This window comes from Embiotoca jacksoni, unplaced genomic scaffold, assembly GCF_022577435.1.
Source record: "Embiotoca jacksoni isolate LCO1_2020_lvr unplaced genomic scaffold, fEmbJac1.0.p SCAF_2, whole genome shotgun sequence".
NCBI lineage: Eukaryota > Metazoa > Chordata > Actinopteri > Embiotocidae > Embiotoca > Embiotoca jacksoni.
In genome coordinates, this window is record NW_027185340.1 from 21,897,255 (window position 1) to 21,916,609 (window position 19,355).

The following is a 19,355-nucleotide window of genomic DNA, read 5'->3' on the forward strand; positions in this document are numbered from 1 at the left end:
TTTTTCCTCATCCTCCTCTCAAGATTTGTAACGTAATAAAATTGTTAGTATTGAAGAAGCGATGCTATTTCAGATATAGTTGTCCTGTTAACACTCCAGATGACGACAAGCCAACACTATTGTTTAGGACCTCATAATCTGGTGTCCCGAGTGTGAGATCATTGTTCTCCCTGTGAATGAAAGCATACAATGCATCCGGAAAGTATTCACAGCGCTTCACTTTTTCTACATTTTGTTATGTTACAGCTTTATTCCAAAATGAATTAAATAAAAAAATTTCCTCAAAATTCAACACACAATACCCCATAATGACAACGTGAAAAAAAAAAATTTGAAATTTTTGCAAATCAATTAAAAATCAAAAACGAAACAAACCACATGAACATACGTATTCACAGCCTTTGCCATTAAACTCAAAATTGAGCTCAGGTGCATCCTGTTTCCACAGATCATCTTTGAGATGTTTCTACAACTTGATTGGAGTCCACCTGGTAAATTCAGTTGATTGGACATGATTTGGAAAGACACACACCGTCTATATAAGGTCCCACAGTTGACATGTCAGAGCACAAACCAAGACATGAAGTCAAAGAATTGTCTGTAGACCTCCGAGACAGGATTGTATGGAGGCACAGATCTGGGGAAGGGTACAGACAAATGTCTGCAGCATTGAAGGTCCCAATGAGCACAGTGGCCTCCATCATCCGTAAATGGAAGAAGTTTGGAACCACCAGGACTCTTCCTAGAGTCGGCCACCCGGCCAAACTGAGCGATCGGGGGAGAAGGGCCTTAGTCAGGGAGGTGACCAAGAACCCGATGGTCACTCTGACAGAGCTCCAACGTTGCTCTGTGAAGAGAGGAGAACCTTCCAGAAGGACAACCATCTCTGCAGCACTCCACCAAGCAGGCCTGTATGGTAGAGTGGCCAGACGGAAGACACTCCTCAGTTAAAGGCTCATGACAGCCCACCTGGAGTTTACCAAAAGGCACCTGAAGGACTGTCAGACCATGAGAAACTAAATTCTCTGGTCTGATGAAACAAAGATTGAACTCTTTGGCCTGAATGCCAAGCGTCATGTTTGGAGGAAACCAGGCACCGCTCATCACCTGGCCAATACCATCTCTACGGTGAAGCATGGTGGTGGCAGCATCATGCTGTGGGGATGTTTTTCAGCGGCAGGAACTGGGAGACTAGTCGGGATGGAGGGAAAGATGAATGCAGCAATGTACAGAGACATCCTTGATGAAAACCTTCTCCAGAGCGCTCTGGACCTCAGACTGGGGCGAAGGTTCATCTTCCAACAGGACAACGACCCGAAGCACACAGCCAAGATAACAAAGGAGTGGCTTCAGGACAACTCTGTGAATGTCTTTGAGAGGCCCAGCCAGAGCCCAGACTTGAACCAGATTGAACATCTCTGGAGAGATCTGAAAATGGCTGCGCACCGACGCTCCCCATCCAACCTGATGGAGCTTGAGAGGTCCTGCAAAGAAGAACGGGAGAAACTGCCCAAGAATAGGTGTGCCAAGCTTATAGCATCATACTCAAAAAGACTTGAGGCTGTAATTTCTGCCAAAGGTGCTTCAACAAAGTATTGAGCAAAGGCTGTGAATGCTTATGTATGTTATATTTTTGTTCTTTATTTTTAATAGATTAGCAAAAATTTTAAACAAACTTTTTTCACTTTGTCATTATGGGATATTGTGTGTAGAATTTTGTGGAAAAAAAATTAATTTAATCCATTTTGGAATAAAGCTGTAACATAATAAAATGTGGAAAAAGTGAAGCGCTGTGAATACTTTCCAGATGCACTGTACATGTACATGGGCCCACTGCTTATCTGTCTTTTTAACAGGAAATGTAAGTTACATTTCCTACTTGTGGTTCCTCTTGTGATTGACAGAAGTTCGGTGAGTTTCTTGCTTAAGGCGACTTCAGTAAAGCAGTGTCTTGCCAAATCAGGGACACCGATGCTGGGGTAAAAATTTTCCCTGCTAATTTTCCCTTCAACTGTCCAAGGTGAAACAGTGAAACCCTGAAGAGTAGAAAGTCCTCTGCTTTGTTTTTTCAAAACAGATGCGCGACTGTAACAGAACTCATCATGCTAAGTGTATTATGTAAATGCAGATAAATGATCTGGCTGAAACATCTGTTCAGTGCTACCACACTTTGTATTAACTGGCTTATGCTTTCTGTTTTGTTTGATTATTTCCACGGCTGACACAGAAGCCATTTCATGTCATAAGGTTTCACATATTAGAAATTGATAAAACAAAAAGACCTTCCTGGATTCGCTAAGAGGGCTCAACTTTTCCCTGAATTCATCTACAGAATTCAGGGAAAGAGTGTTTGTTTCTGGGTAGTTTGTTTTTGAGTGAGAATATGAGAGATAATGTGAATTTCCATCAGCAAATAGACAAGAAGATTCAAGTCTGGATGATTTTGTGAATTTTGACATCCCTTTGGCAGATAAAAGTCATTTTCAGGTCTTCTCACACTGCAAATAAATTTGCATCACACCATAAGTTCCCTTTTAAAAGCACTGAATGTACTACAGAGCCCGACCATAAGAGAGCATGTGGTTTGTTGTTTCAGAGAATGGAACTGTTAACTGTATAGAGGAAAGAGGACATTAATGATGGAAAGTCCAACCTATTAACTACACAAGCACACTTATATTGATTTGACTCTCATTGAATTAAAACCTCCAAATTAAAAGAGCTGCTTAAATGAAGGAGACAGAAACGAAAATGATTAGTCTTTCCTTGTTTATAGTTAGTGCTGGACCTTAATGCTACAGGACTAGGCTGCTGGGGGACCTCCCATGATGCAGCGCTTCTCTCCTTTACTCTCTCTTTCACTCTCCATGCATTTATATGCCACCATTGCCGCCTACCTCTGAGCCTGGTTCTGTTGGAGGTTTCTTCCTGATAACATTTTTCCTTAACACTGTCACCAAAAGCTGCTCATGTGGGAATTGTTCCTGTTGTTGGGTGTCTGTCAACAGCAATGAGATGACTTGTGTTTTGTTCAGTTCAGTTTTACCACATCAATAAAACTGAACTGAATTACAGATTATTGCTTAAGAACCAGGGCTTTAAATGTGAGTCTTACCACATTTGGACTTATTTTACAAGTGTGCCTGCCTTTGATCACATGTCCCATCTCTTTTACTTAAAAAGAAACTCCCTCCTCTGCTTGTTTCTGGAGACAGTCATACTGAAGTGTTCCTGCAGTACATGCAGGACAACCGGCAAGAGAGGCAGCTCTCCAATTATCTAATGAAAGTGTCAGTGCTGAGGTCATACATGGAGGAGGTCGCACTGAGCCACGAGCCCAAACGCTTACAGCTGAGGGAGTCCTGCATCAAGGTTGGTGATGAAGGTGCAGGGCACAATGTGAAGGGGTGGAGGGTGGAGGGGGCTTTGTGATTAACTCATTCCCTACAGGGGTCATTAAAGTTTCATTTGCACTTATTTTAAAAGTCATTATGCAGCGGCATGCAAGCCCGAGGTGACACAACAATCTAACAACACACACACAAAATGTACTTTTGTACTTTCATCTATTTGAGGACACTCTTTGACATGCATAATGCATAACCCCTTAAAATAACCTTATTCTAACTTAAACCATAAAATTAAATCTGAACGCTCAAACAGCTCTTTTAAAGACAAACTGAAAATGAGGACTGGCCACTATGTCCTCGCTCCAAGGGTCAAAAAGTCTAATGGGTCCTCACAAGGATACCTATACAAGTACACATACACACACAGAGGCACACAGAAGAAATTGTCTTTCTATAATGAAAAGAAAAAATGACATAATGTATCCCCTAATCCCTTATCCCAGCCTTTAACACCACAACTAAGTGCCTAACCCCAACCCTTGACCTAACCTAAATCTAATCCGAACTCAACCTGATCCCTAAAACAAAGTCTTAACAATCAAATTGCACTTAAAAGTTATAAGGAACATCTTAAATGTCCTCACATGTTTGTCCTCATAAATGTGTTTTTTAAGCTTTTTTGGTCCACACAACTATAGAAACACATGAATATACACACACACACACACACACACACACACACACACACACACACACACACACTCTCTCTCTCTCTCTCTCTCTCTCTCTCTCTCTCTCTCTCTCTCTCTCTCTTTCTTGTCTCTCTCTTTAAGAAGAGTAAAAAGGACATTCCCACAAACGCCTTTTAAAACTGGGACTACACGACATCAGATCAAAGAATTAGAAAAAAAAATTTCTCATAAAAATAATGAAAATAAACTCAATCCCCCAGGGAACAAATTCATAAGAAAACTGCATTGAGGAGCAGAGCTGTACCGGTTTAAATATTCAGTTTCCAGACCAAAAAGATAAATGTGACAGAAAAACATCAAGGTCCTGTGGGGAAGGAAGGATGCAGCATCTATTTTCTTGGTTAGAAAATAAATAGAATATTTAATTCAGCCGAGCTGTGACCTTCTGTTGTCTTTCTTGTGTGCTGAGTCGGCAAATCCCCCTTTTTGCCTGCACTAGTAGTGCAGGAGTAAATGTTTCTTATCCATTGAAAGGAGCTGCGATGGCTGAGCTGCTCAGGCTTTCAAACCTAACATCAAAACAGATATTGAAAGTCTGAATACTGTAAAACAACGTGACTCAAATGTGAAGCAATCAGTGTTACATATTTCTCTTTTTTTTGAATCAAATCAGGTCTAGATCTCTCTGCTATTTCTGAAAAAAAAAGTGACTGGATGGTCACTGTGTGTCCATTTGTCCATCTGTCGTTCCTCTTAGCAAGATACACAGAGCCAGCTTGATACGTAATGACTGTTCACTTTGAGAGAACCTCAGAAACTGCAGCAGGCTTGTTCGTTATGTAAAAGCAATTATATAATTATCTTTAAAACATAATTGCAGGCATGACCTGGATTGTGCCAGCATTTAACCCTTATAATACACAATAAGAGAGATAATTTAAGGGCAGGGGACTTTGCACAGTGTTTGTCCATTTGAAAAGCTTGTTGTCAATCATGGCTTTAATGAAGTTTTCATTCTAGAATCTCAAATTTGTCCAGAGTCCACTTATTAAGGGGCTTAAGTGTGTGAGGGAGGCAACCTCGAAAGATTAGCCTTAATGCTGAATTTCTGCTGACGGAGTGATTTGTTTGTGCACTGCTCTTTTCAAGCACTGATTTGCATAAATATACTTAAAGCCTGGTGCTTTCACTAAGGCACAAAGAATTACTAAATGTGCCCTCACAGCGTAATTTAAGTAAATCAGACTGTAGTCAAATAAACAAATGTTACAAACTGTGCACAGTCGTAGGTTTTAATTTGAGAAAAGGATATTTTTAACCGTCATAACCTCATAACCTGCTGTAAATCAGGTGCCCTTGTTAAGCAAAGGAACCGCAGTTATGTTTGTTTAACTGTGAATAACACATCATGTATCAACATGTTCCTGGTAATGAGTTAATATGTCATGCCAGCTGGAACAAGAACACAAGTCGTGTTTTTTGTTGTTGTTGTAAATCAGACAAAATCTTACAATAAAATGAATAATAAAAACATTAATTTTCATATTTAAAACACCAAACGAGCTTTGGGCTGTTGTGCCCTGCGCATTAACCTTGGACAACCTTTCATTACATGAGTTTGGGTCATCTGCATGGTTTATTTTGAGGACAGGAAAGAGCTCTTGTTCTCTTCAGACAAAGAGAATTAAGTGAAACGGCTGGATCCAGCTACTGTTCTGCTGTATACGTGGGAATAAACAAGGTGTTAAAGCTGTGCTCAGTGTGAATTTAAAACAACACTGTTTCCAAAAAAGCTGGGACGCTGTGTAAAACAGACTGATGATTTACAAATCACTTAAACCAATATGAAATTATAATGTAACAAAGACAACCCATCAAATGTTAAAACTGAGAGTTCTTATTGTTTTATGAGAAATATATGCTCGTTTTGAATTTGATGTCAGCAACACATTTAAAAAAAAGTTGGGACAGGGGCATGTTTAACACTGTCTTGCATCACCTCTTATTCTTACAATACGCTGTAAATGTTTGAGACCGGAGGAGATAAGCTGCTGGAGTTTTGAAAGTGAAACGTTGTCCCACTCTTACCTGATACAGAATTTTAGCTGGTCAACAATTCAGGGTCTCCTTTGTTGATTTTTTTCTTTTGTTGATGCTCCACATTTTTTAAATGGGAGACAGATCTGGACTGCAGTCAGGCCAGTTTAGCACCTGGACTTACTATTGTAAGTCGCTTTGGATAAAAGCGTCAGCTAAATGTAATGTAAATTGACTCTTGTACTACAGAGCCATGCTCTGTAATACGTGCAGAACACGGTTTAGCATTGTTTTGCTGAAATTGGCAAGGCCTTCCCTAAAAAAGATGTCATCTGGATGGCAGCATATGTTGCTTCAGCATATTGCTCATCTTGCCTTCCAAGATGTGGAAGCTACCCATGCCATGTGCAGTAATGCATCCCTTTACCTTCACAGATGCTGGCTTTTGAACTGTGCGCTGATAAAATGCTGGAGGGTACCTCTCCTCTTTAGCCCAGAATTCCAAAATTAATTTTAAATTTTAATTCGGCAGAACACAGGACAGTTTTCCACTTCGCCTCAGTCCATCTTAAATGAGCTCGGGTCCAGAGAAGGCAGCAGCACTTCTGGATCATGTTTATATCTGGTTTCTTCTTTGTATTGTAGAGTTTTAAACAGCAATTATAGATGCAGCAATGAACTGTGTTAACAAACAAAGTTTTCAGAAGTGTTCCTGAGCCCATGCAGTGATTTCCTCTACAGAGTTGTCTGTATTTAATTTGATGCCACCTGAGGGCCCAAATATCACAACCATCTAATACTGGTTTTCTGCTTTTCCCTTGTGTACAGACATTTCTCCAGATAATCTCAATCTGCTAATGATATTATGAACCACAGATGATGAAGTCCCCTAATTCTTTGCAATTTTACAAAAAGGAACCTTATCCCTGAATTGTTGCACTATTTTCCCACACAGTCTTTCACAGAGTGGTGAACACCATCCCCACCTTTAATGCTGAGAGACTGTGCTTCTCTGGGATGCTCTCTATATATCCAATCATGTTACTGACCTGTTAACAATTAACCTAATTAGTTTTGAGATGTTCCACCAGATGTTCTTTTTTTTTTTACCGTTACACAACTTTCCAGTCTTCTTTTGACCCTGTCCCTTTTTGGAAACTTTTTGTTGTCATCAAATTTAAAATAGCATTATATTTTTCACAAAACATTAAAATTGATCTGTTGTCTTTGTTCTATTTCCAATTAAATATCTGTTTAGATGATTGTCAAATCATAGCATTTTGTTTAAATTTACATTTTACAAAGCATCCCAAATCTTTGTGAAACAGGGTTGTCTGAACTACCTGCTTTATCAGCCGAGATTAGAAAACAGAGCATAACATTTTATCCTCACTGTTTAAGGTGCTAAAGATTTCCAAAATGATGCTCTTCTCCAGGACTATTTGTTCCTTTCAGAGAAAAACTCACAATTGGACAAGATTCTGCTGTTATCTCTTTGATGTTTTTGGCATTAGAGAATGAATGTGTAAAAAGGCAGAGTATGGAAAACTAAGACCCTCATGACTAAGTAGTCCAAGTTACACATGCTTTTGTGACCACTAGTATGTGCACATTTGTGATGTCACCATGGAGTTTAGTAGAGACCGCACATTGATTTTTGGGTCAAACTCATTGAAATTGGCAACGGAGACCCTTGAAAGGCTTCAGTAAGCCTGCAGAAATGAGGCAGGTTGGTGTGTTGTTATTAGCTTTGAGCTTAAAACACAGCTTTGTAGCCTCACACAGCTACTAGCATGCTACTAAAAGTATTTGCTAAGATGTGGGAACAGGGCGATACAACATTGTCCAAAGAAAAAAAGAACCACAAGTAGTCAGACACTCAGATAAACTGTTTAATCAGATTATCTAAACGACTGTTTGGAGGTAAAACTGAAGCTGAGTTCACCTGAAATGCAGGAAATAAATCTTTTTTTTGCACAGGAACACTAAGAACTGTAAAACTAAGTTGAATCAGAGGTTGGTCTCCACTGGGATGGATGTTTTAACAGACGGGTAATATTTGACTGCATATCATTGTTTAAATAAGTTTCTCTAACATGGAGGTGTATTTAAACCCTTTCACTGCCTGTGTTTCTTGCCCTACTTGGAGTGTAAAACCAGAACTCCCCTGGAAGGTTTGCCTATTCTTTCTTAGTCACTATATGCATTGACTTCCATACTAAATTGCAACTTCAAGAGATCAAAAGTTTGATAGTATTTACTTTTGAGGTCTATATTTTTATTGCTGATTACTGATGGATAAGAAGACAGAATAATTCCTAGACTGAAAATATGCTCTAAAACTGTCCATATCATCAGAGAATATGTGTCCAACTCCACGCGAGGAAGTCTCAGTCCGTCAAATATCCACAATGCAGCGGAAATGCATAGCTTCTGTCCTTTTCGAACAGTAAAAAGTCAGAGTACTTTTTTTGGTCTTACACAAGTCCACCATCAGAGTTGAGCTCCAACATTTTATCTAAGTCCTTCTTGACATTTGGGAAGCCCTCCAGCGTCTTGTGAAAGTCGTCCCAAGACAGAGAGAAGCACTGGCAGTCGGTCAGTGCCTTCACTGTCGCCAGATGTTTGCCTTTGGTCAGCACACATGTCTCTGTACAAACAGAAGGAACCACAAGACCGTGGTTAATGAGCGAGTCAACCCAAATGACGGGGATGAGTTCTGACAATTAATCCTAAACTAAATAACCTGAATCCACTGATTCGTTCGGGGAAGCTTGCTTACCACTAAACTCTGCCGAAATTTGCTGCCAAAGAGATTAAGACCTGCTTCCACTTAAAGCTGGAGAATTAAATAAATCTCGCGAATTGGAAGAAATAGATTTACTCACTTTAATTTAATGGTCTTCTAAATGGAACATGTGCAAATAAAGAAAAGCTTGTGGATATGTATAATATGTGTGTTTGTGTGATGTTTGTAGTGGCACACAATGAAGTCCAATCCCTCCAATATGCAACTTCAGGTTCAACAAAAGAAATGATTTCAGGTTTTTACAGGGCTTCTGAACAAGTTGGACTGGAACAACTTTCTCTTTTATCTCCACATATTTTTTTTTACAATTTCTCTGTATTGGGGCTCGTAGTTTTGCTCTACATGCTTCTGCAAGTTTATTGAATTGAATTGAAGTTCTACCAAAAAATAGTTTTTTATGGTAAGTGAAAACTGTGAGCACTATAAGAAATTTAATCTGGAAGAAATTGTATTTTTATTTATTGCTTTTAGCACCACATGAAATTCTATTCATTTATTGTATTTGGGGGAGGCAGAGTCAAAAGATTGATTAAAACTTTTTGCATGGTCAGAAATCTTTAGAAGCAAGAGAAGAAATATGGTCTTTGTAATTTAGGTGAACTGACACTTTAATAATACATGTACCGTTAAATTGATATTTCCCACAATGTTATTAACCAGAGTGAATCCAACCCACCTCCAAAAAAGTCTCCATCACACAGCTCCCTCTCATAGGAGTCGGCCTCCATGAGGACCTGGCCATGGTCGATGAAGAACATGCGGTCTCCGGGGACATTCTGCCGGACGATGGCGTCCCCCTCCAGGAAAACCTCGTACTCCAGTTTGTGGAGGATGGAGTTGATAAAGTTTTCATCTCTGTTCTGAAACATTGGCACTTTTCTCAGAAGCCGGCTGCACATCACCATCAGGATTTGCTGTAAAATCAATAGAAATGATTTTGAAGCACAATTATAATGAACAAGGACCCGGATTAAAAAAAACAACAGCAGGAACTAAATGAGAACCGAGCAGACTCTGGTCAGACATAAAAAATGAAATGAAAACGCTAATTTACATATATTTTAATATGAAGGTGAACAAGATACAAAATGAGTCAACGGTACCAAGTAACATTGAATCGGTGTGTCTGTTGTGTTAGTAAACTGCACGTCATTATTGTATCTAAAATCGGTTTTATTTAAACTTGACTTCACTGAAGCTCCACAGAATCAGAAACCTTCTTAATTAAATTCATCCTGAACTGAAGAAACACTATTTTGTTCTGCACCTGAAAAAAATGTGTCTAAGACAAAATTATTCTTTGTACAATCATTAGTCATGACTGACTTAGTATATTTTGAACCATTCTGTCAGTAGAGCAGAATTTGTTAAAGTTAATAGAATATCTTTTGGACTGTTACGCTAAATCATCACAGCATTCATTATCAATGTGAAATGCACTGACACAAATCACATATAAGCAGTCCAGGATTAGCGTCTATTTCCTACTGTACCTCTTTGAGAGCGGAGGACACTGTTTTTATGACGTCCTTCTCATCAAACCACTTCCCTCCGTAGCGGGCCTGGTAGTAGTTGCTGATGCGAAGCTGCAGCTCCGGAGGGAGCTTCATGAAGGCCATGTAGTGCTCCAAACGGCTCATCTGTTAGGAGTCACAGTATTTTCAGACCTGATTCACCTGCCTTCACTTAATTCATGACACACACTTCTAAGTACTGAGATCCACCCGGGCTGCATTTTTAATCATGTTTCATCATCGCATATTTTCACTTTAGAGCTGGCACTTAAAATCAGGATTAATGATTTGACCTCAAGCGTATGTCCAAAAACTCAGATTTAATGAGTAGATTAATAATAAATGAAGGATATATGACAAGAAGTGACATCTACAGTATGGACTCAAAGGAATAAATCAATATTTTTCTATTATTGGTTTAGTTATATTCGGCCTTTATTCAGATGGCGCGGTCGAGACATATAGGAAATGTGGGGAGAGACAGCGAGCAGAGGAAGGACATGCTGCAAAGGTCCCACCCATCGACTGTATATAAAAGTGGACGTAGCTTCTGGCTCTGAAAAATTAAGCCGATGTGAAAGTGCCTCAAGCTGCAATACTGCCGAGGGCCACTAGAGGTTGGCTGCAAAAAGCCTCCGGCTCCGAAGACTCCCATTCAACTTCTCTCATGAAATACACATATTTTCCACGTTATTCTGGTGTTATTAGCTAAACTCGCTCCTTCTTATTAGTTTTCTGGCAGTCCATCAGAAAATTTAATTAGAAAATAAGCTTAAAAAAAAACCTGTGTTTTTGGGGGCATGTCTGTTTGATTGACAAGCCTGTGGTGCAGTCAGGTTACAGCTACCGGTGGGCGGGACGTAGTATCGGCAGGTTTCCAATCAGATGGAGTCAGATCCACCGCTCGCTCCCCCCCCAACTCGCCATTTCCGGCTCCAAACCACTCCAGCAAGATGGCGCCCGCCAAAATCCAAACTCGAGGCTTTATTACGACCATTCACAAATTAGTGGGTGATGTCACTGTTGGTTGCTGCTTGGTCCAGCTGGCCAGCACTTGAACAAGGGGGACTTGGCTCCTCGGGGCATTTTACCACATATTTGATGTGTAATGCACCCTAACCGCCCTGCCATTGGTTCACCCTGATCTTTCTATTTTTAAGTGGCCTACTCCAAACTTATTGAACTGTTGTAGTAGTTTAAAGATAGTTTCTTAATTTATAATTTCAGTATTTCAAAATGGCTCTTTTTGTTTATTTTCTATAAATTTATATAATCTAATGTGAACAATGTTTTTAAAATGTGTTGATTGATGTGCGCTTTAATAAACTTAAAAATAACATCAAATGAATAACCTACAGACAGAAGAGGTTGATGTGCTCTACTTGTTTTTGTGTTACTGGGTGAAATCAATTGTTTACGACTGAGCTGAATTCGCTGTTATAGGATAGTAAGTGTCACCCATGAGGACCTTGCTCTTGTACTCCTTGGCGGCTGGGTCGACGTTGGCGATCATGGTTGTGGCGTTAGCCACGAGGACGGTGTACATCAGACAGCCGGACACCATGCTGACCATGACGATCCACATTTCAACATAATCTGGGGAACAAAACAACGGCGGGTTTAGAGGGAAATGTTCATATCTCAGAAAGAATGTGACATACCTGGGCCTCTTCTTTTTTATTTTTTTAAACATTGGAAGATAAAAAAAAAAAAAAACCAATTATTTCTCACTTGTTGGAGCGTCCATGGAGCCATAAGAGAGAGCAATCATCTGAGAAAGAGCTCGGAAAACTCCCCAGGAGTATTTCACAATCACCGTGGCATTCTGGAAAAAAGGGTTTGAACTTGAACTTGTTCTGTGTTATCCATTGTGAAACAGTTTACAATGAATTTTCTGCATTCTAAGAGAAAGAGGGAACAAAGTAAAAAAAAAAAAAAGCCATCCTTCAGCATTCACACACTCTTCTAAAATGAGTTTTACCATCAGGTTTTCTTTGCGGACCCAGCAGTCAGTGGGAAACTCCTCCAGCATGGGGACAAAGTACTGGATGCAACCGTTCCAGTGACAAAGCAGGAAAATCATCATGAAGAGAGACAGGATGCGGAAGAACAGGCGGACCACCTCCAGGTTTGCATTTGACACCTGTCAGGAAAAGATGACATGATACTTGGTAAGAAAATCCTTAAACCGAGACGTGTTCAAGATCACAGCAGCAACCTGTGGTTGAACCGGGTCAGCAGTACCAAACTTATACTGTATATTAACAACATGCTTACTCCCTGACTGGTTCATCAACAACATTAAAATGTCTAGTTAATATATTTTCTTACTGGTTAAGTTACAGCAATTTGTGTTTTTGTTTTGTTTTTGTTACCAGTCTTTATGAATAAAGTTTGTGTTGAACAGCCATGGTGATTAAAGATGTGCAGACCCTGAAAAAATATATTTATTAATTTCTTTCCGCAAACCTGACGTCCCTTTCTTGACTTTGATTTGCTGTAGAAAAAAAAAGTAGAAAGAGTTAAAAACATTTTTATCACTCCTGTTTAGTACAAGAGGTCTTATTTTCATAATTTTGACCATCATTGGTTAGTCTGGTGTTACAGGCCCCAAATAAACTGCATTATTAAAACTATATGGGTCTGGATATGCTCCACAGGAAATCGATTGCAGTCGCTGCATCCTTCTGTGCACAGACTTTTGGATTATTCTGAAACCATTGCAGCAACTTTACCCAATGGTTACGCACCTAAACGCTACCACAGCTGCAACTACATTTAGAAAAATGACCCTCAGCTTCAAAGTCATTGCGCTTCACCAGCGACACTGGTCGCTGAACGGTTTACCCTTCAGCGACTGAGCGAACGTTAATGCGAATAGCGTGTTCAGACTGTAATCACAGCAGAAAACTGGAGCTGTGAGCGATTGTCTGGCGGAGTCAGGCTAATCATTGTACGTCATTGAAATGTGATGCATCAAGGTCAGATGGGGCAAGAAACATGAGCAGTCAGATGATCAGACAGGCGGTAAGGGAGCCAGCAGTTTAGCCAGATTATCTAAACCACTTCATTTGTGGCTAAAACTGAAAGTGAGAGCATTTTAATTTATGGTAAACATGCCAACTAGCAGAGTAAAGCAGCAAGAACACATCTACAGTAAGTACAGCTTGTCAAAGTCAGAGTGAGACATTGATCGGTGGACTGATGGATATTTACAATGGACAGATGGGGTAATCATTTTACCATTTGTCTTTTTTCTCCTCCAAAGTTTGTTTGATTATTCATCTGCTTCTGTTGCTGCTTCATTTGACTTATGTTTAGCGATTTCTCCGTGTTTCTAGATCTCAACAATATCTTTATGAGTACATAGTAATACAATGTTGTTATCATAAACAGGAACAATGGACCACAAATATGCGTTAAGAACAATGTCACTGATTTTACCTGATTTAAGAGCAAATTAAATGAAACGAACCAAACATTTTTATCCCGAACGACTAACACAGGGTAAAAAAGGAGACAGAGAAGCTTGACAAATTTGCAAAGTCTCAACATCAACACCTCCAAAACTACAGTGATGTACAATAATACAAAGCTTCCAGTGCAACTAATGCAGCCTTATCAACGAGGACACAGAGGACACCAGAGCAAGATTAGCCCAGTCAGCATTTCCCAACTCTGCATCTGGAAATGCAAGAAATATAGACAAAAACAAGAAGGCTAAATAGGACTGCAGAGTCAAGTCCATCAATTTAAATGGATTAGAGACTAAATTCTAATAGTGATTTATCAAACTTTTTTTTAAATTCAGAAAGCAGAAAATTCTCCACAAACCTGATATGAATTGGAGTGCGTTCAAAAGCATGACCAAGAGAAGTGTTGAACTCTCACCCTCGTCATTCTAACTAGATCTGCTCCCCGAGCACAACCCTTATTTCAGTTCACTCTCAGCAAAAGGAAACAACTACTAAAAGAAAGTGTAACAGTGTCCTGGTCACTCGGGGCTCGCAGGGATCCTGAGCAAGTAGCACTTCACCGTAACATTCAGTAGAAAGCATTTATTTCAGTCACCAGTAGTCTATTAATGGCCTGGAGTTACACACAGAGTCCAGAGAACATACATCATGCAAAATCAAGGTCACAGCCAAGATACTGCAGATTGTATTTTATAATGAGCTTACTGTGGACTTCAGGTTTTTTCTTATCTCTATGCTGTTCTTCAGGGGCCGTATTTACAAAGATTCTTTGAATTGTGATGTTTTCTAAGAATTTGCCCTTAAAGTTGAGAGTAGATCCTTGTAAAGATAAGAGCTATTCATAAAGCATCGTAGGGCTGAAGAGAGCTCCTGAAGTGAAAAACTGTTCGGAGCAGAGAGGAGGACTTTTAAGAGGCTGAAGAATTTCTTCATCGGTGAAACAAAATGCAAGAAGTACAGCGAGGTTTAGAGAAATATTCTTCTAACGCTGAATGACGACACGTTAATGAAACGCTAGAAATTATATTGTGCAGAGATGATGTTTGTGGTCGATCTCATTAGAAATTCTTACATTTCGACACAATACAACCAGGAGTGAAAGTGATGGCAGCACGGATATATCAGCCAAGTTTAAAACGCAACAGTGCAGCAGCAATGACTAACGCAACCGACATATTAGGACGTGGCTCATTTCATTTCCCATTTTCATTGCTCCATAACACTTAGTGGATTGTTTTGGATCAATCAATTGTCCTCTAAAGGAAGGCTTCAAACCTCGCAACGAGTTTACACCGCACCTCCTCACGGAGATCAGGCTTTCTGTCCTTTTGTTGCGCAGAGTTGCACTAAGAAGAATCTTGAATCACTCTGAAGGTAATTGATTGCTCTCTAAGAGGATTGTAAAATGTTTATGAATATGGCCCTAGGTATTTGTTGTTTGATGCCCAATGTGTTGCATACTGTCGGATTAGAAAAAGGCGGACTGAGTTCATCAGAGCTACGTGTCAGCTCGTGTTTTACAAATGACATTGGAAAGCGTTTGAAGTCAGATTTGTCATTGGAGCCAGGTGGTGAAGCACCAGCAGGGAGGAGAATGGCTGATTTGAATTTCTGAGGTGAGCTTTAAGGATTGTCTGGAGTTTGAACTTACTTTCTCCACTTCGTTGAAGAACCTGACCAGTCGGGACACTCGAGCCAGCCGGATGAGGCTGAGGATCCGCACAAACATCAGTATCCTCATCATCTTGTTGGTCTTGGAAGGGTTGTCCTCATTTTGGTACTGCAAGTCCTGTTTGATTGTGAATTAAAAATATCTCGTTAATTTTTCCATCTTTCGTGTTCATTTGATAACCTCTTCCTCCTGAGTTAATGTGTGTGAAGTTGTCTTGCTGCTCTAAGTGCTACAGAAGCTTTTAATTATAAATCACAGGCACACTAAGTGAAATTCGGGTCATCATTGTTTCCTGAACTGACATATCCAGCAGAACTCTGTTGCCTTTTGCTGCTTCTACAGTCTGTTCATTATTACCGCAAACAGCAGGATGTATCCTATTGGGAAAGCTGCTATAACATCCGGTATGAACCATGTCCTCAGGTAACTGACTCGGATCCGCTTGATATCCAGAATAGCTTCCTGCAGAAGAGAAGAGAACAGCAGATTGAGCAGATGGACGGAGACGCTGTGCAGCACGTGCCACGATCAGATGTATTATTTAACGTTTGAACCGAACCAATATTTTTGGAGTTGGGCCAAAATTAAGGGAGACAGTGATGTCAGATGAGATTAGCGGGCCGCTCAAAGAAGCTCCGCATTCGTTTGTCAGCGTCGCTGAAATGTTGCTGAAACACGTGCATGCATATTTAAAGCGGGCAGGAATCGGCTGAGAATGAGACTGAGAATAAATCTGGCGAAACCAGATGCCTGTGTGGTGGAGAGTAAACACCAGGGACAGGAAAACACCACAGATGGGGCATTTGTGATTGGCAAGATAGAAGTCACAAAACATGAGCCGATGAAAACAAACAGGGTCGAAGTCTGCATGATACTTAATTGGAAATGGCATGCTTCTTCTATATCCAAAACATCATAATCCCTGTTATAAAATCAAACAGCAGGTGCCAATTTCGCCTGTGTCCAGAAGCGGAGTGTGCAGACTGTTAATCTAGCCCTTCGTGTGTTGAGTAGATTACAGATGGGGCAGAGATGGGTTGTATGCGTTTGTCTGTGCAGGGATTATAGTCCACCAGATTGTGTCTGAAAATAGAGTACAGCCACTCTCACCTCTGCGTCTTCTGCTATGATGCCCATTCGGAAATTCAGAGCCACGTCTATTAAAAAGAGCGTGTCTGAAAACACGTTAAAACCTTCCCATGCCAGCCCGCTGTGTCCGTCTAGAAACGCTATCTCCATGGGAATGCCGATCAGGTTCAGAAATGTGATTGCCATCATGCACATGATGTAGTAACTCCTACAGGAAAATGATTACAAAAAAAACACACACGTGTGACTTCGAGTAAGCGTCAGATCTCGTTTTCCATGAGGGTTCGTAGTGGAAAGTGTCAGTTCGTTTGCCAGAAGAGCTCATTAAGACAGCCATGCAGCAGCCCGTAAGGCAAGCTGATTTGTGCACACTAAATACTCTGATACTGTAACTGCACATCTTCTCAGCCGGGGTCCGATTGCCAGGCTCAAATTCCTCTGCTCTCTGATCCCGATTGTTTCATTCCCTCTCTGTCTTCACTCCATCTGATCACCTTACAGTCTAATAATAACAATACTGCGTAGATAATTCAAAACCAGAGCGCTGTGAAAAGATGCCCCTCAAAGAAGTTATTTGATCCGGCTGTTTTTATCTCCCCCTAATCCTCTAGTATTTTAATAATCCCTTCACAAAACAAGAGTTTCAAGACTAAAAATACTTTATAATTCTCCTGCACTGTTTATCAACCTTAAATTGTTCTTTTAGGTGACTTATTTTTTTTTTCTATTTTATACTAATTACACAATTTCTCTTTTTCTGTTTTCTAACATGCTTCCAGAAATGAAACACAAATCAGAATTATAATCAGCTGTTGTTAAGCAAATGTAAAACCTAATGTTTAGCACTAATAATCAGTGTAGATAACGCACATCTTTATAGACCCTCGATTCAAATGATAAAGAACTCCTCAGGAAACGTCTGCGTCACATGAAATTGATGTTTGAACAGAAAAGACACTCAGCAGATTTACAGTCTAGACAAACAAGATTACAATATGATAGCATGTAAACATGTGAAATAGCAATGCAACATATAAGTAATATAGAGTAGGGCTTCAACTGATATTTTTTTCATTACCGACTAAATTTTCTGATTATATAACACACAAGGTGACAATAGTTCTTTGTTTTCAACTGAGCTACACTCGGCAACCTAAAAATCTTATATTTTCTGTAGAGAAATCTGCAGCTAGAAAATGTTTGTTACATAAACAACTTGAACAACGAATCAAAAAACAGACTCATTATTTTTTCTCATAATAGATAAATCTCTTATTGGCATGTTTCAGCTTTAGTAAGCACAAGTTAACACTTTATTGACTGTGAGAGAGCAGTGAAGACTACAACAATTTACAGAAATAAAGAGTCAGACCGAAAAAGAGGAAGAGCTGTGACAGGACTGGCCTGAATCTATCAGATATATGAAGTACCTCATGAGGCTGAAGGGGTGAATGACAAAGACTCCGCTCTCCAGCTGCCGGATGCACTCCTTCTCTACGGCTATCTCGCTGCCGTACACGTACAGGGACTGTCTGTTGAGCTGTGGGAGAAGCATGGCTCTCCATCCACAGGTGGCTTTAGTGCATCCCGTGGTGGGACCTTTTAGTTTCTCCATGACCAAGCTCAGTCCCCTCTGATCAGCCGAACGCACAGACCATCCTCTCCCTGCTGCTGCTGCTGCTGCTGCTGTTGCTGCTGCTGTTGCTGCTGTTGCTGCTGCTGCTCCTCCTGCTGCTGCTGCTGCTGCTGCTGCTGCTGCTTCTTCTTCTTCTTCTTCTTCTTCTTCTTCTTCTTCTTCTTCTTCTTCTTCTTCTTCCCGGGACGAGTGGAGTCGGGCTCTACCAGTCCTGACCTCCCCTCTCGGTCACAAGGTAATTTTCCATCAAGGCTCCCAACCTCAGGGCTTATTGAAGCTGTGTGGAGCGAGACGAGTGGATAGTCGCCTTTCTGCTCGATCCTTCCCTCCCTCCCTCCCTCCCTGCCTCCCCGCCTGCCTCTCGCTATTTCTGCCCCCACCCCACCCTGCACTTCTTTTCTTTTTCTCCCAGCTCATCAACTATTCAGTATCTGTGTCTCATCCCCGCATGAATCAAGCCATGTCAAGAGGGCAAGGTCCAGCTCACATTAATACTGAAGACAATGGTGTGTGTGTGTGTGTGTGTGTGTGTGTGTGTGTGTGTGTGTGTGTGTGTGTGTGTGTGTGCGTGTGTGTGAACGGGATCACAGTTATTGTCATGTGAAGTAGACATCTGGCAGCGTGTGCAGGGATAAGTTCAGTCCGGGCCATCTCTACCAGGGATGTAATTAAACCCTGTACTGTGTTACCTGATGCTGTACATATGCTTGCAGCTCTGAGCCAGCTCCTGTGTTGTTTGTTTGCACATTTCACATCAGCACCAGCAAACAAAACAGAGGGTGGAATATTTAATTTGGACAAATGCAAAGTAAACAAATTAGTCTAAAATTCAATGGGATTTTTTTTTTCTGGGAAGGTGTTGGATGATACGTTGCAGGCTTGCAAGTTTGATGAATGAAAAACAAAAATGACATTGCAGCATGTGGCAGCAGAGTGGGATTAACTTTAAGGGCAATGCCAGTTGGGAAGATGAATTACCGGCAGGGCAGTTTAGTGCATGAGATGTGTCTAATAAAGGCAGGGACATTTTGTGAGATTACTGTTGTTCTTATATCCTTGTAACTTTCCCGGTGGTATACT

At 40.5% G+C, this 19,355-nt stretch overlaps 1 protein-coding gene across 1 annotated transcript; it reads right to left on the reverse strand.

Annotated features, from left to right (window-relative positions):
• Nucleotides 1-7,957: 7,957 nt before the first annotated feature.
• hcn5 (hyperpolarization activated cyclic nucleotide-gated potassium channel 5) lies at nucleotides 7,958-18,591 on the reverse strand. The gene is made up of 10 exons (XM_069155056.1): nucleotides 18,070-18,591; nucleotides 16,661-16,847; nucleotides 15,908-16,012; nucleotides 15,530-15,667; nucleotides 12,384-12,545; nucleotides 12,134-12,227; nucleotides 11,871-11,998; nucleotides 10,382-10,528; nucleotides 9,565-9,802; nucleotides 7,958-8,729 (listed from the first exon to the last, which is right to left on the reverse strand). The coding sequence occupies exons 1-10, from the start codon at nucleotides 18,252-18,254 to the stop codon at nucleotides 8,557-8,559; spliced, it is 1,557 nt and encodes a 518-aa protein (XP_069011157.1). The 5' UTR covers nucleotides 18,255-18,591; the 3' UTR covers nucleotides 7,958-8,556.
• Nucleotides 18,592-19,355: the final 764 nt, after the last annotated feature.

Bases quoted from the DNA above. Each gene is read 5' to 3' on its own strand.
- hcn5 (XM_069155056.1), bottom strand. From the start codon at position 18,254: ATGGAGAAACTAAAAGGTCCCACCACGGGATGCACTAAAGCCACCTGT. The intron at 16,848-18,069 runs GTACTTCATATA...ATTTTCCTGTAG, and splicing joins CACCCCTTCAGCCTCATGAG to GAGTTACTACATCATGTGCA. The intron at 8,730-9,564 runs GTGGGTTGGATT...CTGTTTGTACAG, and splicing joins TGATGGAGACTTTTTTGGAG to AGACATGTGTGCTGACCAAA.